Source organism: Erpetoichthys calabaricus, chromosome 4 (assembly GCF_900747795.2).
Source record: "Erpetoichthys calabaricus chromosome 4, fErpCal1.3, whole genome shotgun sequence".
Lineage (NCBI taxonomy): Eukaryota > Metazoa > Chordata > Cladistia > Polypteriformes > Polypteridae > Erpetoichthys > Erpetoichthys calabaricus.
Window position 1 is genome coordinate 40,687,819 of NC_041397.2, and position 26,528 is coordinate 40,714,346.

General features: G+C 35.9%; 1 protein-coding gene across 1 annotated transcript; it reads right to left on the reverse strand.

Annotated features, from left to right (window-relative positions):
- Nucleotides 1-1,284: 1,284 nt before the first annotated feature.
- Nucleotides 1,285-24,641, reverse strand: lamtor1 (late endosomal/lysosomal adaptor, MAPK and MTOR activator 1). The gene is made up of 5 exons (XM_028799365.2): nt 24,384-24,641; nt 14,058-14,206; nt 6,362-6,439; nt 3,055-3,178; nt 1,285-2,914 (listed from the first exon to the last, which is right to left on the reverse strand). The coding sequence occupies exons 1-5, from the start codon at nt 24,423-24,425 to the stop codon at nt 2,822-2,824; spliced, it is 486 nt and encodes a 161-aa protein (XP_028655198.1). The 5' UTR covers nt 24,426-24,641; the 3' UTR covers nt 1,285-2,821.
- Between the last annotated feature and the right edge of the window lie 1,887 nt (nt 24,642-26,528).

Genomic DNA, 26,528 nt, shown 5'->3' on the forward strand with positions numbered 1-26,528 from the left:
CCCAGGACCGAGTTTGGGAAGCACTGGTGTGGGTCATTGTATATAAAAAAAAAAAAAAAAAAAAAAAAAAAAAAACACGTCTAAAAACCCATTCTTTGAATATGGCTTTTTTGTAGCTACATTTTAGTTGTATTCCTGACAGATTAAATGGGCACAGTATTATCATATTCTTCAGGGATCTCTACTTTCCTCTGCTGCCTTTTCTGGTTCTTCTGTGGTGTCAATCAGCTCCACCACCACCTGATCAATGGACTGAAGGCGGGTGTCCCAGCTGTCTACATGAATAACTTCATCAAGTCCTATCATGTGAAGCCTGAATACAAAGAGGACTGATTTAGGAACATTTATGTTAGGTAGAAGTGGGGACTGAGTGGTCTTTCTGGCCTTGGTACCCCTGCAGATTTTTTTTTTTTTTTGCAGCCTAACTATTGTGGGTTTTTTTTCCTGTCCACTCGGCCATCTGACCTTACCTTTTTCTTTGTTACTTACTCTTTAATATTATCACTTAATCTTATTTGCTTTTCGCTTCATATAACTTTCTGTCATCTTGTAAAGCACTTTGAGCTACACTATTGCATGAAAATGTGCTATATAAAAATAAATATTGTTTAAATTCCATTGGTTATCTACACTCCCAAGTGCATTCCTTCTTGACACAAGTATAACGCTTTATGGCGTAAGGTTTATACTGTACTGGAAAAGGTTTTAGGAATATGACAATGAAAACAATGCAGTGGTCTCCTCAGTCCCCAGATCTCACTCCATATAAAATAAGCATCCATTGGACAAGAATAGAAAAGCTACTTGTAAAACAGATCCAGCACTAGCTGATTTATAACATGGGTCCAAATCCATTACTGATGTTTAGATGGCTTGCCAAGATACTTGGCAGCTTTAATGGTTGCTGTCTGTATGATGTTCCTAATAAAATGGCCACTTGGCAAATTTTGAAAAAAATTTGAAATTTGAGTAAATATTACTTGGCCTTCCAAAGTTCTGAAGAATTAAAGAGCAAGCACGCTCATAAACACTGATTTGAAAATGTCCTTCTATAAATATAAAATTAAAGGAGGCCACTGTTTGGACACACTCACTCACGGCACAATAACCTGCAACAAAATCATTAAGTCTGCTTGAACTTAGAAGTTTTAAAACTAAACAATAAAACAGACTCTACAACATGTGAAATTCATTGAGATTTATTTTAAAAGTCATACATCCACGTATGTAATTCATGTACGAGTTTTAATTTTTAGCCACCCCCAAGAAAACACAAAAAAATGGTTATCAACAGAATTCTTTATTAATAGATATTTTTGGTTATGACCTAACAAAAGTTGCAACTTAATTCAGATTTTATTTTACAATAAAGTTAAAAAATATTTGCAAACACATCAATCCTAACAGCACACAGCAGACAGCTGAATAAAAATAGGTGCAGTAATCTTACAGTCCTAAGCTTCATCCCTTTAAAAACCAATGAAAAAGTGCCTGGCTTTGCTTTGCTTTGCTGGAGATCTGCTCGTACCGTACAGTCAAGCAGTGAGGGGGACCAACAACAAAAATTCAACAGGTAATCGGGATTATGTTTAGAGGTTTCATTTCAAAGTTGGATTACTTCTTTTACTTTTCCGTTTATCATCATTTGATAACCAAATCAAGCAGAAACATTTATTTTGTCTGAAAGAACATGTTAAAAAATGCAGTAGTGTTTAAAAATGCATCTAAAAAATGTTATTCATTGCCCTAAATAATTTTAATGAGATGTTCTGTTATTAACCGCACTGTCCCTTTCCACCACCTCAGTAATTACACGTCTTTTTAGGTCCAATACATGACTTTACAGGTACATAACTGCCCGTTGCAGATGTATATCCACCATTAAGTGTAAAATTAAATTACATAGCAGAAAACAGAAGGTTACTTTAATATTAAAGACCATATTAATATTTATTAATACTATTCCCAATATGATGTAAAGTCTGTTCATTTTTTTGCAGATTTTGTGAGATTATTTTTAATTTATATGAAGTAAAAAATGCAGAAAATAAGCACTTAAAAAAAAAAAAAAAACTGGGGCTATTGACACAATCATGTATACATCTATCTAAATTTTCTTAATTCACATTATTTGTGCTTATGAAAATTTAGTGTTAATTAAATGTGTGAAACAAAACAAATATTTCCAGTTCAATTAAATATGATTTTTTTTCAAATATAATGTATGTCTCTAAAAAAGCTTTGATAATGCACATTTTTAAGTTATTATTGACTGAGAAAGCCATATTAATATCAAAGCGTCATACTGCAGTCAATCAAACATACAATCTACTGCTCTAAAATAATTGGCACCCAATGTGCATTTCATATGGGACAACCTGTTAACCTGTGAGAACATACTTGTGGGTCCATATCCATTTGTTTTTGATTCAAAACCTTTTTCTATATTCTTCAGAAAAAAAAAACTAAAAGAGGAAGCAAATTTGCTACAGTACAGTATATAGGTTTGGCAATATTACAATTTAATTAACACAAAACTTGTTAGATTTCAGCCTGCAACGTCTTGTCTTAACTCTATCAAAGTTAAAAATGTTTATGCAAGTGCCTATTCAGTGTATGTTTCCAGAGCTGGCAGATTTACATGATCCTGTTTGGTACGAGAAGACATCTAGTTCACAATGTATTGGTGTCTGTCTTACTTCTCCAACAGTAGTGCAGGAATAACAAAATGTAAAGGAAAAAAACAACATAAGGAAGAAGGAAAATACACTGGTGAGAGAAATAAGGATAAGGTGAGACAAACAGAAATTTCTTCAGTGAATCAGGGTATCGCAAACTGTACAACTAGCTCTTCTTTTGCATCGACTTTTATTTGTGAAAGTGCACTGTACGCATAAGCTGCTATCTTGAAAACCTGAAAAAAAAAAAAAAAAATACATCAATCTTAGCATAAACAAATTTCACTGCCTCCACGAGCACTTGAAAATATGTTCTGAGGATTTAGGAAGCTTGCACGATATCAAAAAGTCAGGAAAATTACTCTTAACAAAATACCTGTTGTACATCTGAATACGACACTGGATCACTTGCAAGTACTTGATGTGGCTGGTTAGTTAAGGAAGGCAGAAGAGAAGGTTTCTTTAATGACAAGGTGTTGCTTAACATGGCCAGCTTTGAACTGCAATAATATACAAAAAATGAAATTGGTCATGTTTTAATACTTAAACTTGTAATAATCAATAAATACTGAAATTCATCAAACTTCAATTAACATTAAAATCAAACAATAATTAAGGATAACTGACTCAAGATGTACCTAGTATCAATTTATTCATTCTTTTCATTATTTAGTTTAATCCCTTTTTAAGGGGTATTTGCATAAAAAGCAGCTACTGTCTTTATCAAGCACAGGATGTCTATCTGTCAGCATGTAACAACTTGGATCCAAAGGACCAGTTTTGCTGAAATCTGGTACACTTTTTCTTCACGGAAATTTGTCAAGAAATGTCATTAAGATTATCACAAATAAAACACACTGTACATATTTGGAAATTTCAAAAACTCCCATTTAAACAACACTGACAAATTCTCAAAATTGAATGACTTAAAATAGAGACACACTCAGGTCCACTTCAATTACTGAAAAGATTACCGTTTCAAATCTACAATGAAGAAAGGTTAACATAACTTGAATATATTGTTATTGAAACAGCAGGGGTTGGGTGTAAACACAGAATCAACTCATACAAATCTCTGCCACACCAACTTGTTTTTCCTGCTGCTTGAAGGCATGTCTGGTAAGTTAAATTATCTTCATAACCATAAAATTAATAAAAGGTCAGCAAGTAAAGCAAACAGTTTGTTACTTCTGACTCATAAAGAGACAAGGACGGCTGTCAAATTAAGTTCAAATTCACAAATGTATCGTATTATTTTAGTATGGTAGTACAGTGCAAAAAATATTTCTGCTTAAGCAGAAAAAATTTACTTCAAAACAAAAAAAGCAATTGATTAACAGAGACAAAATGTTTTGAATTCAACTTTTACCAATACAATGACAAGAGAGTATATTATGTAATGATGGAAATGATAAATTATTGGAATATAAAAAAACAAAACCATAAGGACTGATTGAGATCATTTATGTTAGGTAGAATACCTAGTGAGGGCTGGGCGGTCTCGAGGCCTTGGCACCCCTGCTGATTTTGTGTTTTCCTCCAGCCCTCTGGAATTTTTTTTTTTTCTTCCTTCTGTCCTCCTCCTGGCCACCGGACCTTACTTTATTCTTTGTTAATTAGTATTACCTAATTTTTATATTTTTTCTTTCTTCATCTTGTAAAGTACTTTGAGCTACATCATTTGTATGAAAATGTACTACACAAATAAATGTAGTTGTTGTCATTGGCCAATTAGATATGATTGAGGGACGTTTCTGGTTAGCTTTACAGATGTGGGAGTAGAAACCAGACAGATATTTGTATATAGGAGAGATGGTTGACTAGAAAGAATTAATTGGAAGAGAAGGAAAGAGTGAGTGTGTAGAGTTTCTCTCTCTCTTAGTACAGAGCTCTGCTGCAAAATGAAAAAGCAGGAGGCAAGAATGAAACATTTCCAAACTGACTCATTAAAAATGTCTCTCAGCATAGAGGTATCTGACCAGTGTTGGATTGGTACTAAGATTTTGACCTTCTTATCGATATCAGCTTGTGGATTTCAGCACCAGTATCAAACCTCTGTAAAAATCTCCCCACCCCCACACCTTGTCTTCACAGCAGCCTCCCAGCTTTGTCGCTCTCTATATAAGAGGTGGCAGGGGGTACCCCTTGGAGTCTCCATTACAGTTATATTAATCTATACCTTCAAAGAGAGAGTGCTATGTCCCACATGATGAACCAAGTTACATGTAATACATATGGGAAAGGGGTTGTGATTGCGTAAATAAATGTCAGAGTGCAATCCATTTGAAAACTATCATTTACTCCTGGTACAGAACTGAAAGACAATAGTTAAAACAGGGCTAACAAACAGAGAGGGACTTTATATTATTACAAAGAAATATGAATGAGGCCTGGCAAGAGAGGAGCAGATACTTGGTTTCTTTGGGAAGCAAGAACAGAGCAGGATTTGGAGGGCTGACCCACTTCCAGATTGGACTAAAGATAAAGGCATGTTTGTACAATATAAGCCAATGCAGGAGACTCCATCCAACTAATCACATATCAGAGTGAAAAATTTGACAAATGTTTTTTTTAATTCTTTCGATACTAATAATATATTCACATGCTTGCGTATTTGAAGCTCCAAGTTGTGATTTTTCACCCTCCCACTTCAGTGTTTTCAACTGAATTTCCAGTCAAACTATTCAGAGAAATACTAGGTTGCTGATGATTTGTTACTTGGTTTATAAAAAAGCAATTAAACATAATCTTTATATGTTTCATGAAAATAAAAACAATACTAAACATTAAATGTGTATCACTTCTCTCCCAATACAATTTAACCACAAAAATGGTATTTCTGACTGGTAGGGTTATATATATTTTATATACAATTGACTAAGGGAATAGGTCAAGGTTACATCACAACTTGTCAAATTGGGGTAGCTACTCTTTCTCTGAATTCTCTTACTTGTAATGCATAAAGCATTCTTGTGGAATTTCTGACTTCCAGAAATCTGAATTCCTGTTTACTGTTTGTCCAATAGCGCTTGAACTCAGCATAAGAGACTTAACAGTGAGCTAGATGGGGGAGTAAGACAGAACACAAAGAACTTTGGTACTAGTGCTAGAAAGGAGGCATGCATGCTATAGCAATGGAAGTTCACAATTTATAGACTTGGATGGAGCACACATTGAAAAGACTTGGTTTATTATAACAAGTGGGATTTCCACACAATTATAAAAGTGGATGTTAACAGTACTTTAAATAATGTATTAATCATTTCAGAAAATACTAAATGGTGTCTTAATTGATCTAAGTGCTTTGAGAATGGTAAAGAGGGTATATATTTAAATAAAATGCAGTATAATTACTATCATCATCATCTTGAATTTGCTCCACAACAATAACTTATAATCATTCATCTCTTCTGGAATGACAGAGGGAGTGAGGAACAAGTACAAATGGAATAAAACTTAGATTAGATTACTTCAAACCAAAAATTGCTGGCTAATGTGAACAAAAGTATAGCTAAGAGTGAGAATATTGTTACATTTATTAATGGGTATGTTAAGTCTTTCATAAAGAAAAGAAAAATCAAAATGACCTATATCCCTTTCCATGCAAGCATATTTCTTTTTTAATTAAGCAACAAACTACTACAACATTCAAAATATTATTCTATAAATAAAAATGTCTATACCTGTACTGTCTCGCTTTGTCCATGTATTCATGCTGTTCCATTCCCTGTGAATCAGCTGCAGCAACATCAATTATGTTCCTGGAAAGAAACACAGGGTGTTTGAATGTAGGGAAAAGTGCATTTCTGATAGTCTAACTCATACTTTATGCTAAATACATATTTTTAAATGTATATTAAACCTTTTGGTGATATATCTCTCATTAAATCTTACATCGAAATCATTTTAATTTCATCTTCAGACACTTGTGACAAAATCTTTAAATGGTTTTGTTGTCAGCCATTTTCCTTTTCATTTAAAAAAAAAAGTAAACATAGCATTGTTCAGATTTAATAAACATAAATTACGTAGCAAGGACTACTTGGTCCAACCTGTGCTCCACATATGGTTAGACAGCTTTAAATATATAGGCCTTAATTTTCTTTTACTATTGGAACTATAACACCCATCACAAAAAACACCTGACAATGACTACTGCGCAAAATTGGTTACATACTGTACATGACAATGGCATTGAATCAAATATATGCCAAAAACAAGGAACACACAATTACTTTAATATATATATATATAATATTGTAAAAAGTGTCACTATTCATCCTAATAGAAGTCATTTTTATCAGTTACTTTTATTCTTTATTTTATCTAAGCCTTTCATGAAAAAGAGTAACAATAAATGCACAGTCAAGCAAAAATCTTCACATACTTTTTAAAATTTGTGTTATGGGTTTTCTATATACGTTTCAAAGTAGTTAACTAGTCTTGCCTTTTGAACCACAAAAAGTACTAAACAATAAAACAATTGAGCATACAGTAAAAAAAATATGACAGTTCAGTATGCTGGCAGAAGGTGTTTTTAGAAAACAGCATTTAACAAAAAAATCATTCATGTCAGCAATGAATAAATATTTAAATTGTTCACATTGTTACTGTTAATCAAAAACTTTAAAACATTTTATGTCCAGTGGAATATTTATACTGAACTGAACTCTCACCAGTTAGTGCCTCCTGAGTGTAGCATGTGTGGAAAACATCAATCATCAAATTCTGGGGAAAATATTGAATTTTTAAAAAGGAATGCTTTTACAGAATTGCAGATTGCAAATACCTTCAAATTAGTCCAGGGATGCAACACAGCAATTTCTCAAGAATTCTTAAATTAAAAGTGGAGCTTTTGTATTGTAATACAACAAAGACTGTATGGTGGGTTACAAGTGATCTGTTAGATTAGATCCAACTTTAAAAAATAGTCCCACACACAGCATACATACACCAGATAAACACCATCAAGGTCCTGACAATGCCAGATTATTGATGTTTTACAGCTGTTCAGAGTTAACAGTAAGTAATTTGAAGAATAATACTTATGGTAACAAATTTATTTAAACCATACATTATGACAAAAAATGTGCATTTAGTGGTTCATTCGTAGATTAATATGGTATGTTGATATGAATCTCCATTTTAAACTCTATTTCAAGGTAAACAAGCCAAACTAAGTAGAAGAATAACAGGTCATTAACGGAAAAAAAGGAAACATGCACTCTTGAATCAGAGTTTATCTAGGTTATTCTGTTCATTTCTTCCTAAAGTGACTGATGAATCACTTTTATCAAAATATTTTTGGGAATAAGGCATTAAGGCAATCTCACATCACCACCAGTAGACAGCTGAACAAGACAGTAGCCAAGTCCCACATAAAGACTAGACAATAAATCTGCAAGAGGAATGCAATCTGTTTCACCGTTTTTTTTTTACATATTGATACACAATAATGATACTGGAAGCTAAATCCAATTAAATAGTCCTACATATTTTATTACTTTAGGTTCTTGGGCTCAAAAAGAGGCAAACAGAAACACTTGTAAAAGATAAATAGTGAGTATACTAAAGTGCAAGTAATTTACAATGAATATACTTTGGAGCAAATTACAAGGAAAACATGGCTCCTCAACTTATTACTTAGTTTGCCACAGTGCAAAAGCACTTTATATGGAAGGCATTCAGGCTAGCATTTGCTTAAGATGTGCGACTGTCAGAACTCAGAAAAGTCTTCATTTTACATTTCCACAAAGTTGATTTTACATTATATGTGGTAGTGAGACCAGCTATATTATATGGGATGGAGGCGGTGGCACGGACCAAAAAACGGGAGACCGAGCTGGAGGTGGGAGAGTTAAAGATGTTAAGATTTGCATTGGGTGTGACCAGGATGGTTAGGATTTGAAATGAGTACATTAGAGGGTCAGCTCAGGTTGAATGGTTTGGAGACAAAGTCAGAGAGGCAAGATTGTGTTGGTTTTAACATGTGCAGAGGAGAGATACTGGGTATATTGGGAGAAGGATGCTAAGGATAGAGCTGCCAGGCAAGAGGAAGGCCTAGGAGAAGGTTTATGGATGTGGTGAGAGAGGACATGCAGGTGGAGGGTGCAACAGAGCAAGATGAAGAGGACAGGAGGATGTGGAAAAAGATTATCTGCTGTGGCAACCACTAATGGGAGCAGCCAGAAGAAGGAGAGACCAATCAAAATAATTTCTGCAATTAGAAAAATACAGTAGAAACAGCTCCAGCTCTATTGTAACAGCTTTCAGTCTTGATTTAAATGCTAAGACCTGGAGGAATGTCTCTTATAATAACAATAAAAATATTTCAGAGTTTGCTGGCACTTCAGGTTGAAGTTCAGCTCCCTACAGTAGTATTATCTCTAGAATTGTAACTATGTCTGCACTGTACAGTATTTTCCAAAGTAGCACTGTCATAAATCCAATACGAAAGTATCACACTTGTGTTGATAGTGCACACACTAATAATATATTTCTTGAACATGTTTAGTCTAATCTAACTCTGGAGTCTATCCTACTAGAAACCAATGACTGATGGGTACTAAATCTACTGCACGGCACTCATCTTTTATTCAAAATACAAACAATGGATATTAGAACTTACTAGCAAGTTTGAATATGAAATCCAACAAACAAAAAAAAAATCTCCAAAAAGCTGGGATGTTTAATATTACAAATATTGCAATTATGGATGATGACCGATTTAAATAATCAGCTATTGGCTTTATTTATTATTGATAAACACTGACAACTTTTCTTGAATACAGGCTAAATTACATGAATTTCAAGCTACACAAACTAATTTTTATTTCAGTTTCCTTACGTGTGCATAGCGGAAATAAACAAAAAGTAAATGTTCACCTTTAGATCTATAAAGCACAATGTTTGATAAATTTACACATACCGTGTTTCCCTGAAAGACCTACTCCGAAAATAAGCCCTAGCACGATTTTCAGGCTGCTCTGTATATAAGCCCTACCACAAAAATAAGCCCTAGTCAAGATCGCCAGCAGAAAAGTAAGGCGCCTAAGTCCAGATTTATACTTCACGCGATGCGACACATGTGCCCAAAACATCTATTGAATTCTGAGGACACCTTGCCACAATATCTCTGAAAACGATGTTTAATGATTACATCCATGTCCTCACAGGTGGCGCAGTGGTAGTGCTGCTGCTTTGCAGTAAGGAGACTGTGGAAGATTGTGGGTTCGCTTCCCGGTTCCTCCCTGTGTGGATAGCGCTTTGAGTACTGAGAAAAGCGCTATATAAATGTAATGAATTATTATTATTATTATCCATCAATTCGGGGATGTGCCCATTCCAGCAGCATCAGCGCAAGACAGAAACATATTCTCTGGATGGGGCATCAGCTCGTGGCAAGGTGAACACAAACATACACTAACGTCATTGTAGCTTCACCAAATCTCCAAACCTTCAGGTCTTGGATGGAAAACTGAGCACACTATGGAAACGCATCAGGAAAACATGCAAACTCCAGGCAGAGATCACAAGGGACGTGACTCCCTGCGAGACAGCAGTGCTACCACTCTGCCACCGTGCCACCCTCATATGTGTAACTATTAACAGTGTTCATTATTTAAACAAAGTTAACGATTTATCTGTAAAATGTAATATGCATATGTTAATGCATTTCATCATGAAAGTGATATCAAGTGTAAATCTGAGAATTCTAAATGTGCAGAGCGCTGGAATATTATAAATTTAATGTGTTCTGTGCGACGATCTATTGCTGCTTAACGCTGTGGTCTGGTCAGGAGGAAGCCCCAGCGATTTAACAACTGGGTCGGTTTTAAGATGATGTTTACGACGGTCAACTTTAATGATAAAGTAAACTACAAGATTAAAGTGGAAATTTCGAGTTTAAAGCCGAAATTTCCACTTTAAATCACAATAGACATTTTCATTATGTCCTTATTTTTTTTCTCTGTGACTCAAATACGCCGACATACAATCTGATGCTGTGGTGAAGGTGCAAAATAAAAAAAGATGGCACAGAAGATGGTATGTGAGACTTTTAGAATATATTGTGTCATTACTTTGGGGAATATGAAACGTTTGAATATAAAAGCAACATAAATACATTTGTATGTCGGCATTTTGCTTCACCACATTGAACCATTCCTCAAACATCAAAGCACACACGTCAATCCTGGAGGATCCTAAAAGCAGCTGGAGTAGCAAGAAATTCAGGGTTTGAATGTGGAGAGTTATGACGATATTACAGAAGATGACATGACTGTATTTGGATAAATGTATATTGTTGTACATGAGTACTGGGGTGTTGTACCGTGTTAGCCATTATGAATGTAGAGAAAAGCCAAGCAAAATGACACCTTTTACTGGCTAACTAAAAAGATTATAATATGCTAGCTTTCTAGGCAACTCAGTCCCCTTCTTCAGGCAAGATGTAATCATTACATCATATAATTACATCTTGCCTGAAGAAGGGGCCTGAGTTGCCTCGAAAGCTTGCATATTGTAATCTTTATAGTTAGCCAATAAAAGGTGTTTTGCTTGGCTTTTCTCTTGTTGTACATGAATAAGATATCCCCTGAAAATAAGCCCTAGTGCATCTTTTGGAGCAAAAATTATTATAAGACCCGGTGTTGTTTTCGGGGAAACACGGTAGCTTAGCTTTCTGAGAGACTTAAAATTTAGAACACAGATTCTTCTCATCTTAAATCAGGTTTCAGATTCAGCGTTGATGGCTGGAGGAGGGCAGAGCGAGTGGTTGTGAAATCTCATAACATATTTTGATCATTAGTCATATTTTTCTGCATTCAGGTATTATCGGACAGGCAGCAAATACAAGTTTCCAAGTTGGAAATGCCATGTGAATGCACTATGAACTTGGGGCTACAAGTCAGACAATTAGGAGAAAACAAAGCTACCCAAAATTTCTCAGCTAGGTCATAATGCTGACCTTCATCTCAGTCAAATGTTCTACAATAAAACACAAAACCTGGTCAGCCAGAAAGGCTATTATTTAGTCAAATTGCTTTAGAGTGAAGTAATACACATTTTATAAACATATTTTGCACTTTATTTTTACAAAATATGCTGTTTATCTTTAATTGTAATTTTTTTTTTGCAGAACAAACAATTTAGGTGAAACGTCACAACTCTGAGCTCCAAAATCTCCAAGAGCACATGAACACAGCATTTAGTATAAACACAAAAAGTTTTCCCCACTTTAAAATTTACAGCAATGTTTGGAAATAAGGTAAACAGAACTACAGTTTAAAAAAAAAAAAAAAAAAAAAAAAAAAACTGTAGACGATTAAGAAATCCAGGTTTGACTCTCACACATTACATTTACCGGTAACTGTTTTCTTTACTCAAGCATTTTTCTCACTTTTCATAAGCTTCTCTGGGTGCAGCCATATTTTCTCTGAAGTTATGTTTTGGATTTTTGGGTTCTTTGAACAAGAGGCAAAAAAAAAGCTTTTTAATATTAATTATGGTCTAAGTGTAATAAAATGTAATATTATTTTGTATGTTTTTTTTTCACTTGCCAATTTCTTACCAGGCAACACTTAGTAACTGTGATAAGAATTACTTATATTAAAATACTCTGTTTCATTTATCACCACAGATTAATTCTTTGTGATCTTAAACCTCATCTGGCCAATTTTGTGTGCAAGCTTCTAGTAAATTATTTATGCTAGTCCAAGCTGCATATTTCCAGTCAAATTTTCTTGCATGCAGGTTTATTTATTATTAGATTGTTTTTACTCTTAACACTATAAATAAAAAAATACTGTAAAATACTGTAAAAATGCAGTGTGCTGTTTCCTTACACACAACCAAATCAGAAGAGTCACTTAAAACAGCGATTTTGAAATGTTTCTGTCCCGCACCTACTATTAAGATGAATTTCATAAATGCACCTCCAAATAAAAGTTATTTGCTTTTAACAAATATTTGACTTGAAAATTATTAAAGCAGTATCTAAAAAATAGAAGTAGCTTACCAGTCAACTTATATCAGATTATTCATCTAACTGGCAGACAAAGTTTTCACTTTGAAAGACTTGGATCTTTCAACTGACATCCTGTGCCAGGGAACTTTTTTTTCTTCTTTCTAGTCTGGTGACCAAACTTACCACTGTGCAAGATTTAATGCAACAACACTTGAGATGAAGGAGTCTTTTGTCAGGTGTATAGGGCTTTTTATACTTTACTATTAAGCATGTAATTTATGCTTGATCAGAAATTTTCCTTTCTTTATTTTATATTTCCTGCTAACCAAAATTCACTTTTTTTTAGTGTGTATGAAATGCTTTTTCTAAATGTCCTTAAGTTAAACGGTTTTCAGCTGCCCTGGGCAAGGAATTCTGAGCACAAAACACACAGGGCATAGGGCACACCTTCGATAAACAAGCATGGAAATCCATAATTTTTCGCTTTTTTTTTTTTTTTTTTTATATAAAAAAAGAGCTTGCGCTTTGCCTTTTTTTTTTTAATTACCATCTTCTTGTGCAAACCATTCCAATTGATCTACTAGACTGGCCACTTAAAGATGAGGTAATCCTTCCCTTGAGTTTTTTTTTGGGCTGTTTGATTTACATAGGCCACTTTTTCATCTTGATGACTGAGTACATATTAAAGGATTGTAGTGAGAATAAGCAAAAAAAAAAAAACAAATGGAACACTACTATCTACAAGGTGGAAAATAAAACTTTTAAAGTGACAAGGTGCTACTGCACTCACTTTGTGTCGTTACACCCTTCTATTCCAAGTGTAAAGAACTGTGTCACATCAGCTAAGGAACCCACTAGCATTTCCCCTATGATACCCCCACTTTGAGAAACACTACCTTAAGGAAATAACAGATTGTACAATCTCCCTTTCGTTTCATATTCTAAATATATGTAAAGATTTTAATATCAAAAATTTCCAAATACCAGACTTCTCATTAAATTTTTCAAAATAAAAAAAAATGGGAACATTTCAATTAAAAAATGCAAGATTAACAAATTCGTACACATCTGCTAGTTATATTGGTTGGTGAAGAGATTAAAAAAAATAAAATTTGAAAGAGCAACTATAAACTCCTAACTTCCATACATAATGCTCAAAAATAAAATATTTTCTACATAAAAACAGGATTCTAATTGATACAACTAGATTTAAAACAAAGCATAAAAAGACACAAATATAGGAATGCAAATACTCCTGTAAATTTGGTAAATGTTAAGTGGGAAAAATTAACAAGCAGGGCATTAACCTCTAGATTACTATATGTAGATATTTTTCCAATGCATGTACAGGATGAGGAATAGATGTATGAAGACAATTTTGATAAAAATTCCAAAATGCTCAAAAAGCATACAGTGCTGTCCTTGTGAGGATGGATGTAAGGGCTGCCTGTTCATCTGTCTTGGTTGAAGGAAGGTTGGTAGAAATCCTCTCTGTCCCATTGCTTGCTTTATTTGGTAGGTTTGTGACTGGGTTCAACAATGGCTTTCTATCTCCTGAATCCTAAAAGAAATCAAAATATATAGTTGTCAGAATTATATTAAATAGAAGTTTATTATTACACATTGTAGAGCTGTAAAGGCCTTTACATCAATAACCACAGTTTTCAAATCACAACAAATATGCCTGAGAGTGTATGGGCAACAAACTACAGCAAACATAACTTCATTCTACACTCATTCATTCATTCTGCATTGTTGTTCAACAAGCTCAAAGCCTAGAACAGTTCACTGTGACAGATGATTATAAAATAAAACCAAATTTAAAAAAAAAAAAACTATAGGTATAAACACTCAAATGTTACTCTTCTGTAGTTTTTGTCCAACAGCAAACAGTACTACCAAAACAGCCCCTTTATGCACTATTAATTTAACATTTAGCTAACAAAACTTCACCAAGGCTGCTGTCTGGCCTAGCTAGGTTAAAACACTCAGATACAAAGGCGGCTATGAAACCACTGAGCTCACCCCTGAAAGAGTTGAAATTGACAAGTCTAATTTGACAAAGCAGTCGTGTAATTAACACTGCAATGCTTTGCTGCTCAGGAAACATGTCACATGTGTTTGCAAAATTATCGTTTTTATTCTGTTAAGCTTTAGGACGTGCAGCAACTCCTTTACATGATGGTAAAACAGCAGAAGACCCCGGCAAATGTGAAAATTCATGAAATCCATAAACCATATGATTAGGTAAGTGGTCCTGTTTGAAACAATTCAATCTTTACCATTATTTCACATTATTGTACTGGAAAAACAGTCACAATTCTTAATATCATCATGGCACAAATGAGCTGAATCAGCCCCATACGAGTCAGACATTGTATGAGCTGGTATTCCATCCACAGCAGAAAGGGCTCCTATAAAAGAAGTAAGTCTACAACAGTGACTGGTCCTTTTAAGGATAGTGAGCCACCTAAATAAGCCATGTAAAGAGCAAGAGAATCCATTTTGGCATTCAGCGCCAGTGCTACATTGGTGTCAGTAGCAGGTCAAAAAAGACAGACTTATTAAATCACAGAGTACCATGAAGCCCTACAACAGACTAATGTGGCTCTTTAGAGGAGTTGAAGGTGAGTGCTAAAGTGGAGGTCCACAGCTTTTAGTGATGTTTGCAGTATTAGTATGGGTGAGTTATCGATGACTGGTGCTGGAGACAGCCAACAGAGCTGGGAAAAGTGTGGAAGATCGAGTTGCCACACACTTCGGTTGAGCCACTGAAGCAGGGCTGATGGTAAAACTGTGCAGGCAAAGGATGATGCAGATTGCAGGGGTGTTATAGGGCATTTAAGGAGGGAGAGTCTCAAAGCGGAGATTCACACCTTCACTGAAGTTTTCCTTCACTGAAGTGATGCTGCAAACAGCCGAGAGATCACTACATCTGGTGTTCCAGACAAGGAACTTTGCCTGCTCACTTAAAATTGACAGATCACCGGACAGGCATGCAGTGTTTATCACCTCTATGCTGCACTGCCTTACAATTATTATTATTATTTTTTTTTTTAAACAAGTGAGAAGTCAAGCAAAATGACACCTTTTATTGACTAACTAAAAAGATTTTAACCAAAAATAAAAATAAAAATATAATATGCACTTGCACTACCAACTATAAAATAAAACAAATATTTATCTAATCCATATCAGTTTATGTGATACATAAGCAATGCTGAAATGATTTGTATTTTTGGCATACTAGTCATTTGACAGTTTCTCTGATCTTTCTGCAAGCTCCAAAAACATTTCCATTTAACTATTCATGGACAAATCATGAACAATCAAAATCAACTTCAAGTTGACAAATTTGGATTACTGCACATTTTTACTGTACTGACACAGCATTAGAAAGAAACAACGGAAGGTTGATTATCCCAAACAGTTAGGTTCAATGTTAGTTTAGTTAAGAATTTAGATAAACAAACATGACAATATTCAGTTTATATGAAAAAAATGTAATTAGGAAAACAATTATATTACTGTATGCAAGGTTAATAATACTGTATTTTGCAACATGAAGTGTTATGGAAAAAATAATGAACCGATTTAGAAAACTGTAAATAAGATATTTTGATGTATCAATGTATACAATATTATATTTATTTTGAATTTACCAAATTGTTTACCACAGTTTCCACTACAAACAGAAATAAACACAAGTATCTGCACACAAAAAAAGAATACAATGAATCTTGGAAAAGTTTATTTTTAAAATACAGTTTGCAATTTTGAATTTTTTACTTTATTTGTTTAAACATGCCAGATTTCTTTCGCACCAAGGTCTTTCACACTCTTTAATGGCAGCATCTCTGTAAAACTGCATTGTCTGTCACTCAAACAATGCAACTGCAGTTTCCAACCATTTCTAAATGCATTTTTCATTTCATCCACATAATTTTTCTCCATGTGCAAAAACACTGGAAATATTTATTCTTGTGCAGAATGTAGAAAGTGGCCTGGATCAGAGCTTATGAGTCGGGGAAAGTGAGCACAGATGGTGCTACTTCTGATCCGAAATAAGTGTTATGAATGGAACCTGTAATGTGAATGTGCAGGCAGGCAGATAGAATATGAGGCAGATGAGAGTACATGGAGCTGTATGGAAGAAGCTACTGAAGGTGAGGTGGAGTTAGAGGGACAAGCAGAAGAATACTCCTTAGGAAACAATATTCTGTTTTTTATCCCATAGAACTTTTAAAAAAAAAATAAAAAAAAAATAAAAAAAAAATATATATATTATATATATACTAGAATTTTTTTTGGAGATGGCGGTTCTACAGTGCATTTAAAAATATACTTTTAAAGAATTTACGTTGGTGGTCTGGTCCCTGCATGTGCTTTATTGACATATTAATAGTTTAAACACTTTTCTGTAAAATAAGTAATAAAGCATTTGGCAGTTTTAACAATTTTCAACTAACAGGAATTTTTCAGTATAAATTTCAACTTTAATACAAATTCATGTTATGAATGTCTACAGGAGCAGAACTAGTTCGTAATCCGAGATCTGCTAGTATCTCTGTCTTAATGGATCTGTATAACTGTATTTAATAAAAAAAAAATAAAAAAAATAGAAGATGAACATAACTTTTCCTTATCCAAGATGCTTAATCCTCTACGACAGGCTATGTGTGTGTATACCAAGCTGTTTAATAAACACTAAAAGCCTTTTTTATTCATATATCAAAGGACGTTTGCGTTCTTACAGTATACTTGAAAGTTATAAATCCAAATATTTTGCCAACTGCATTCTTTACCTTAACAACAGATGGCTAATTTTGGTCTATTCAAAGATTCACATGATCAGCAGAATATGAAAGTTGTATTTTCAGGTAAAAAGTACAAAAGTCTCATGTTTTAGCTTCATAGACATTAAAATGCATTACTTAACTTTTGCATAATGGTGTGTGCAAGACTTTTTTGGATACATTTTGCAAGTAGTACTGCATTACACAACATTAGATAGTCTGGAAAGAGAAAGATTGATTAAAGAGGGAATCAATTCCCTGATACTAAAGTCTCAGCACTCCAAACTAGATCTTCTAGCTCTTCCAGTGGACGGACCAGAGCTTAATTCAACAGACACGAGACAAGCAACAACATAAGCAAGATATGCTGCTTAATCATAGCAAATAGAGTGAAGGAACAGTTCACAAATAATTGTGTACTCCTTTGGAGACAACTGAGCTTGTTCATAACCTGCTTGTGCTTACATACTCTACAACAGCTTTAGCATGGATGTTTACAAAGCCACCTCATAAAATCTAAGGCGGGCCATGAAAGCTGCTAAGTGACAATATGGGCAGAAAGTAAAAGGGCAATTTGAACAGTGGCAAGGTCTGTGGACAATAATTTACTATATAGCAACTACTCTCAGTGTGGGGGAGTGCTGACACTTCTCTAGCAGACAAGCTTAAGTATTTCTACACATGCTATGATTTCAATGCCAGTGGTCCAAAACATCTGCAGAGGTAGACGAGGAAAAAGTGCTCACTTTGTCAGAACACAATGTGAGAAGAGCTTTCATGAAAGTAAACACAAATTAGGCAGCAGGTCCAGCCAGGATTCGTGGACACATTTTAAAGATCTGTATTAATTAGCTTGCTTAAGTGTTCACAGTACTATTTAATCTCTCCTTAACCCAGTCTACCATACAAACGTGCTTTACAAGGTCCACCATTGTTCCTGTCCCTCACAAATCTTATCCAGCCTGTCTGAATGACTATCGCCCTGTAACACTATTGCCAAAAGCAATGAAGTCCTTCGAGAGGCTAGTCAAAGATCACAATGCTCTTCTCTGTCAAAAGATCTGGATCCATCACAGTTTGCTTATCACTCCAGTTGATCTTCAGAGGATGGTATCACCTTGATCCTTCATACAGTACTGGGCAACCTGGCTAGTAAGACAGTACAAGTACTGTGCAAGTACTATTTATAGACTATAGCTCTGCATTTAACAAAATAAACCCCTCTAAGCTCATCACCAAACCCAGGGACTTGAGGCTGAGCACTTCATTTTCAGATAGATTTTTAACTTCCTGACAGGTAGACCCCATGTGGTTCGAGTGCATGGCCACACCGTGTTAGCTCTCACTCTTAACACAGGTGCTCCACAGGGTTGTGTCCTGAACACACTGTTGTACTCCCTCTATTCAAATGCCTGCATAGCTGAACATGACTCTAACATCATTGTCAAGTTTGTTGATGACACAGCTAAGGCAGGCCAGATATCTAACAACAATGATCAGGCTTACCTGAATGAAGTGGAGAATCTGTCACACTGGTGTCCGGCCAAAAGTATTCTACTGCATGTCAACAAGACAAAGGAGCCGATTGTGGACTTTGGGAGGAAACAGCAGAGCCACTACCACTCCCGCAGTATTACCAGCAGTCAGGTAGAGAGGGTGGAAGATCTGGCCTGGCCCACGCACATCGGCACCTTTGTGAAGAAGGCACGCCAACATCTATACCACCTCGGACACCTCTGGGATTTCAGGCTGCCCTCCCAGATACTAAAGAACTTCTGTACATCCACCATTGAAAGTATTCTGACAGGAAGCATCACTGCCTGGTTTGGGAACAGCATGCAGCAGGCCTCTGCAGAATGGTGCGGTTAGGTGAACACTAACTAGCACTCACTAAACTCCAGGACATCTATACCAAGCGATATCCATCCAGGGCAAGGAAAATTATCCATCACACCAGCCATTCCAATAATAGCCTCTCTTTTCTGTGCTGTGGTCAGGTAATTGCTACCACTGCCATAAAGTTCAATTCAGAGAGACTGAGGAGGAGCTTTCTCCATAGTCCATCTGCATGTTAAATAAGTGACTAGAAATGCCCTATTGGTAACTCTCTTACATTAAGCTGTTAATTTAGTTATTAGTAGTATTACATATATAAAATTTTATTAGCAATTTTTGAATTTACAAGTTATGTACTGTTATTTTCCCTTTATATTGTCTCAAGGCACAGTCATGGGAGCAACTAAGCATTTAATTTCATATTGTAATGCATGTATAATTTGTATCTGACAAATAAAATATGATTTGAGTTATCTATGAGTGCTGACAAATTAGAAAGAACACACATGGTGCATGTTATGAATAGCATACCACAGAAGGCTGGTCTTGCATACAGCAATCAGGAGACCAAACAAGAAAATGGAGTTAAGTAACCACTCATCAATTCACTGGTTACTAATGTCTCAACAGCCAAAACAGCATCACAGTCCACCACTAACGGCGAAAGCTTTAATGCAACAGTTCTGAACATTTTCCCTCATTTCTCTCACCACATCTGGTGACTTTCGAGTCAACGGCATTTGTCCTGCATGCAAAACTCCATATTACTGCTTTGGACAATGACAAGTGGAGAAGTGGTTGGACCCCCTTGGGGATTTTCACAGGAACACACAGATTTATTGACACAGTGTTGGTAGTGTAGTACTGCCGGTTCCTCTTCAAAGAGCTTTACTGTGACATTTTCAAACACGTTAGGAATCACTGCTCTAATAAAAGTAAAGCAGCGGGTTACACAAGACAGCAAGTTCTGGTTTCACTTTTAGGGAACTATTCCACAAAACTTTTAACCAAACATTAAGCAAAGTCATTGTTCCTGCAAAAAACAGCCAAAACGAAAACAGTATGCATTTATATGGTAACAGTATTTCCCAGGATGCACATGTTTGTAACTCTAATGGAGCCATGTCTGTTTACTTTGCAGTCAACAAATACTGTTTAAGAATCTAGTTTCCTGTAATTAAGTGCTCGCCTTTCAATGCTCCCAACCTCTCTCTTTCAAATTTCAGAGAGTTTAGAAGTCAAACAAATTGACACCTTTTATTGGCTAACTAAAAAGATTACAATATGCAAGCTTTCAGGGCCTGAGTTGCCTTGAAAGCTTACATATTGTAATCTTTTTAGTTAGCCAATAAAAGGTGTCATTTTGCTTGACTTCTCATTTCATCCATATAGGCTAACATGGTACAACACCCTACTACTACTACTACTACTACTACAGAGTGTTTAGAAAATGTTTCAAACAAGGCAAAACAAAAAATGGCACAATAACAAAGAAAGATGCCATTCTATGTATTATTGTACTGTACAACCAGCTTCTGCAAATTCCGTTTCAGACTTGTGCAGTATGGTGACACAGCTGCCATCAGAGTTTGAAGTCTGCTTTCAGTTGCTATCTATGGAGAGTTTCACATGCTCTTATTGTGTACATTAGTTTTCTTCTAAGTACTTTGGTTCTCTTACCATATCCCCCATATTTGCCCCATGCAAATGCGATCAAACAAACTGCATGGCCGAGGAGAATTATGGGTCCCTGGATCTGTGATGCAGCCCACGCTAATAATGGCACCAGAGTGTTGTCCAAGTCATTTTCCAAGTCTTAAAAGTTTAGTATAACTAACCTTACTCAGACAAGCCATAATTCTGTTCACTTATACTGCTTTTAGAAGAAAAAGTTAATACTGTTCTATTTCATAAAATGTACACTGAGCAAGATGTATACAGGGGAAAGTCACTTGTATCTGACAAACACATATACACTGTTCCTGTGTGTCTGCTTTTTATGGTCACGTTACTTGGACTATTTTGCGCATTTGTATATTTAAATGAAAACCAGTTTAATGTGATATTTTCCTAATGAGGGGAACATGGAGAGCTGGTTTCCTCTGCAACAACAAACTGTGAGTTGCCTTTCCAGTACAGCTTTCATATTCTGTGTTCACATTTTTATTGGATGCATCAGTTTCTTTCTATAGCCTGAAATGAATCAAAATGAATCACAAATTAAATGTAATTTGCTTTTGAAATGGCTCTCATAAATTACTGAGGCAAGGTCCAAGTATTGAGCAAAATAATACAGATGTTGCAACAACAACCATTTTTTCATTTTAAATTCTCTAGAAGAGACAAGTTAACTTCGGCTAAGCATTTTCTGATACTGTAGGGCAGGGGTGTCAAACTCTAGGCCTGGAGAACCGCAGTGGCTGCAGGTTTTCATTCTAACCCTTTTCCTAATCAGTGACCAGTTTTCACTACTAATTAACTCCTTTTCCCTTCATTTTAATAGCCCTGTTTTTAAGGATTCAATCCTCTGAATTGATTCGTTTCTTCATGAAATGGCAGCCAAATAGAAATGAGACATGAAACGAGCCAACAGATGAGCAGCTAAACCGGATTTCAAACTCCAACCAATTTCACTCCAATCAATCAATCTATTAATGAGAAGCTGATTCTTGCTGTTAAGCCCATAATTTAATTTTGTGGCCTGTTGCTGCTCTCATTCTGCCACAGCAGACATTTCCAAAACTGTTGATTTTCTGTTCGTCAAAATGTTTTGGTGAAATGAGAGATCAACCTTACCGAGACCTTCACTTGTCTTTATTTTCAGATATTGTGTGAACGGGCACAAGTGAGCTGGTCATGTGGCGGCTCATTGTGTCTCATTATTGTTTGGCTGCTAATTAAAAAAAGAGACAACTAAGGGGCCTAGTCAAGTTAATTAAAACTACAGTAAAAGAAGTTAATTAGCATTAAAAACTGGTCACTAATGAAGAAGATGGTTAGAATGAAAGCCTGCAGCCACTGCGGCCCTCCAGGCCTGGAGTACAACACCCATGCTGTAGGGTACTGGCTGCTAGAACACTAGGAATGTTACATCCTGTTTACACAGAAGGGAGCAAAAAAACTAAGCATTTTAAAAAACAACATGAAAGATTCTGAAAGTAAGTGTGCACAATTCATCTTAACGAATGCCAGGTTCAGCAAACAAACAGTGCAGAAAAACAAGCAGTTAACAACTTGACTGTTTACTTGGGAAATAACAGCCTCATCAACACTGAAGGAATGTAAAAATGGTTATATATGGTGGCTCCAAAAACAGGACTAAGACTATTGTCAAATATATGGTAAGCTTTTCTGTGCAAAGATATTTAAAAGATTTCCAAACATTTGTGTAGCCTCCTAACATTGTATGCTGTTTCAAGGTCGCTAATCATGAACATCGTTTTAGACTATTTCAAGGTCAGCCATTATGAATACAATGTGATATTTGATTTTTTTTAATAATGGCTGAGTCCTGTATTGACCTCTGTTACAGGATAAAAATGAAAACATTTCTTTTACAATAGACACATGTATATCACACATTTTAATATTTCAACTATTTGGCAGAATTATTGTTATTATGTACATCTGTCCTAAATTGTCCCTAGTGTGTGCTTGGGGTGTGTGTGCCCTGTGGTGGGCTGGTGCCCTGCTCGGGGTCTGTTACTGCCTTGCACCCTGTGCTGGCTAGGATTGGCTCTGGCAGACCCCCGTGACCCTGTGTTAGGATATAGCGGGTTGGACAATGACTGACTGACTGACTGACTTCATCAATTAAATCATCACATTTCTTAGGAGCACCCTGAATTAGGGGCAACTTACATTGCTTTTATTGTCATTTTATTAACTTTTGATTTGTTTTATTTATACAGTATGTCTGAATTATTTCCACTCATTGATTATTCTTACGGTGTTCACTTTATATACATTCATTGCAAAATAAGATTTTATCTATTCCCTATTTTTGTAGTATTTTGTTTAAATATATTAAACTTGACTTATTCACTACAGTATATTGAATCCTGCTTAAGGTCTTATAAGCGGGCCTTTGACTACCTTAACAGTTTGGAAGAGAATATGGAAGAGCGGCGCCTTCCATATGCGCCTTCGAGTGTACATGAGTGACCGCGATGTAGTTTTGTTTCTGCCTCGTGCTGGCACAATACACTACAGCCTTCTGTAACACTATTATAGATAGATAGATCCCAAGGGGAAATTCACATACTCCTGCAGCATACTGATAAAAACAAAATTAATTAAAGAGTGATAAAAACGCAGTGCAAGTTAAAAAAATAAAAAATGGAAGGTGAAGAGTACGACGCAGGTATAATAGACAATCTTGCATAGTTTTAAGGTTTCCCCCCTAATTTCGCTGACAAATTAGTATATAATGTATCAGTAAAACAGTGCAATTATTTTTCCGTGTGTACATGCTGCATTTCACTATATTGCCTTGTGTGTGTGTATATATATATATATATATATATATATATATATATATATATATATTCGACAAATAAAAAACAATTTCTATAAGAATAGCAAAAGAAAGCCGTAAACTGGTTTACCCTTCATAATAGCGCACAAGTCGGAAAAACAGAACACTCAAGAAATGATATTTTCTTTATGAATGGCGAGGAGTGGTTAAAAATATACCTGCCAAAATGCAAAAAGTAAAAAAGCTAGTTCAGATGCTCCTAGCAGAGTTGTTCTCTGCTCCTCACAACTCGGAACTCAGCGTTGAGTTTTGCTACACAGCATACAGTCCCCTTGCACTGCTGGCCTTGCGCTTTGCTGGCTGACAGACACTGAAGGCGAAAGCAGGCGACAGGTGCCAATCTCCTTACTACGGTTTTGTGATTTTTCCATTCCTTCTCAATTGCATCTTATTTTCCTAAGGCCTTGAGCTGCGTTTCCTTTCGTAATACCTCTTCCCCAACTTGCAAGACTCTACCCTCTCGACGTCAAAACGAGTTATTTTCTAGCTGCCCAAAACAATCTGGCTTCCTTCATGCTGTTATACGTCTCGCAAACACCATCCCCACAACGGTAACCCCGGTTATGTACCTCGCCCGAAGGGTCGTTTTCGCTGCTGAAACAGCAACCCATGGTCTCCGGTAAGGGCCTTCAGCTGTGTACCAAGTTAACCGCCAGCTTTCCTGTTGCAGGTTGGGGGTAAGAAGCACCCTGGTTTTCCTCGACGAAAGATTATCGCGTATATTTTCGGTAGCCTTCACAAGTCCTTTTCACTTGCAACGGAGGAATCCAATCACATGACAACATCTACACGGTGACAAGAATCTCACTTCCGTTCGGAGCGAAGCGTGGTTGGAGAAGGCGCACCCATGTCACGTGACCAGCTGTAACTTCTCACGTGAGCGGAGTTTGACAGAAGGATTGAAGAGGGCGGTCACATTGGAGTTACCATTTATGGATGGAAGGTTCATTTAAGGTTAGATGTTACCATTTCTGAATCACAGCAATAATAATTGTAAATAATCGTTTGGACACCGGCAACTAACGTTTTTTTAAGTTCAAGTAAACAGGTTATTCATCCAAATGACCCTCGAGGTTTTAAAAAGTGTTACGAAACACTTCATTCCTTTTTTGTCCTCTGCGTAAATATTTTCCTCAGAAACTATGTTTTGTGTATTACTGCTTGGAAAAAATAAGATTTAAAGTTAATCCACACAAACTGATACCTGCTGCACTTTACTGATCCGATTCTTTCCATTCTGCCCGTTTAGGTGAATCAATTCTTTTGCTTCATTTGATTCGTTGGATTTATTTACAGGGTTGGAGACTAGTGCATATGTGAAGTCCGGGTCTGGGTCTGCCTGTTATCGCATCACAAATATATAATTAAGTAGTAATTCGTACATTATTGTGGGTGTGTATATATACAGTATTATAAGTGCGTCTATATATATATATATATATATAGAGAGAGAGAGAGAGAGAGAGAGAGAGAGGTCCATAACAAGCTGTTAGTAAGCCCCTTAAATCAAAGCTGAAAGTCACTTCAGTCACATGATTGCTTAATGATTGCTTAATTTCAATTCCATTGTGGAGGCGCACAGTGCCAAAATTATGAAAATTGTGTCACTGTCCAAATACTTACGCACCTAACTGTATATTATACTAAATATGACATTGCTCTCTTTTAGTACACAAAGCATGATAACACATTTAAGATACATAATTTATTACTTCACGTTACTTATTATTTGAAGAAGATGACCAAAATAAAAGTGGATGGGCTGTATGAAGGGGGATCTACGGGAGAAAGGGATGTGAGGCAAGGAAGTGTACAACAGCCCCACATGAAAATGGAAAAGAATTTACAACAGAGCACATTCAAGCCCACACTCACTCTTCTTTCCTAAGCCAGTTTAGAGTTATCTATTAACCTGATATACTGTACATTTAAAATGTGAATTTCCCCTTGGGATTAATGAAGTATCTATCTATCTATCTATCTATCTATCTATCTATCTATCTATCTATCTATCTATCTATCTATCTATCTATCTATCTATCTATCTATCTGTCTACATACATGGTTTGGGAATGTGCAATAAAAACAATTTTTAAATATTTTATAAAATCAGGGTTCCCAGCCAGACAATTGTTTTACAACAGATTAAGTTCATTGGGTATCTGTAATATATTTTACTCAAAAAGGGCTGACTGGTTGACAAGCCATTAATTACCAAACGGAGAAGGGGCAGTTTAGAGAAAGGAACCCATCGTGTTTATTGAAGAGTTCCTGTGAATTCTGATTGTATGATGTAGACAGTTTGGGGACCCCTGTAGCTACAGAGACCTGCAAACACACCCTTTGAGGGCACCGGATCAAAGGAGTTTTTACTGTGGGCATAGGGGTAAGTGGTAAGCAGGGAGCTGGCTGGAGTGGCACATGTAACATTTGGAATCGTATGGAATTGTACAGAAGGGAAATGGTTGAAAATTACCTAAGGGCACATATTCTTTCAAGTGAAGTAAAGCTCGTAGGAGGGCAGACATCCCAGGGTCCATTATAAAGTACTCTGATCTGGTGGCTTTTAGGTTGTATGTGACATTCTTCTTTATGGACAACCCCCCCCAACATGGCTCCAAGCATTAACAGCAACCATTACATGTTGGTGCATGTGTCTTGGTTTTGTGAGGTCATCTGGGACAAAGGTTGAAAGACTTGGGGAGTCAGTGAAG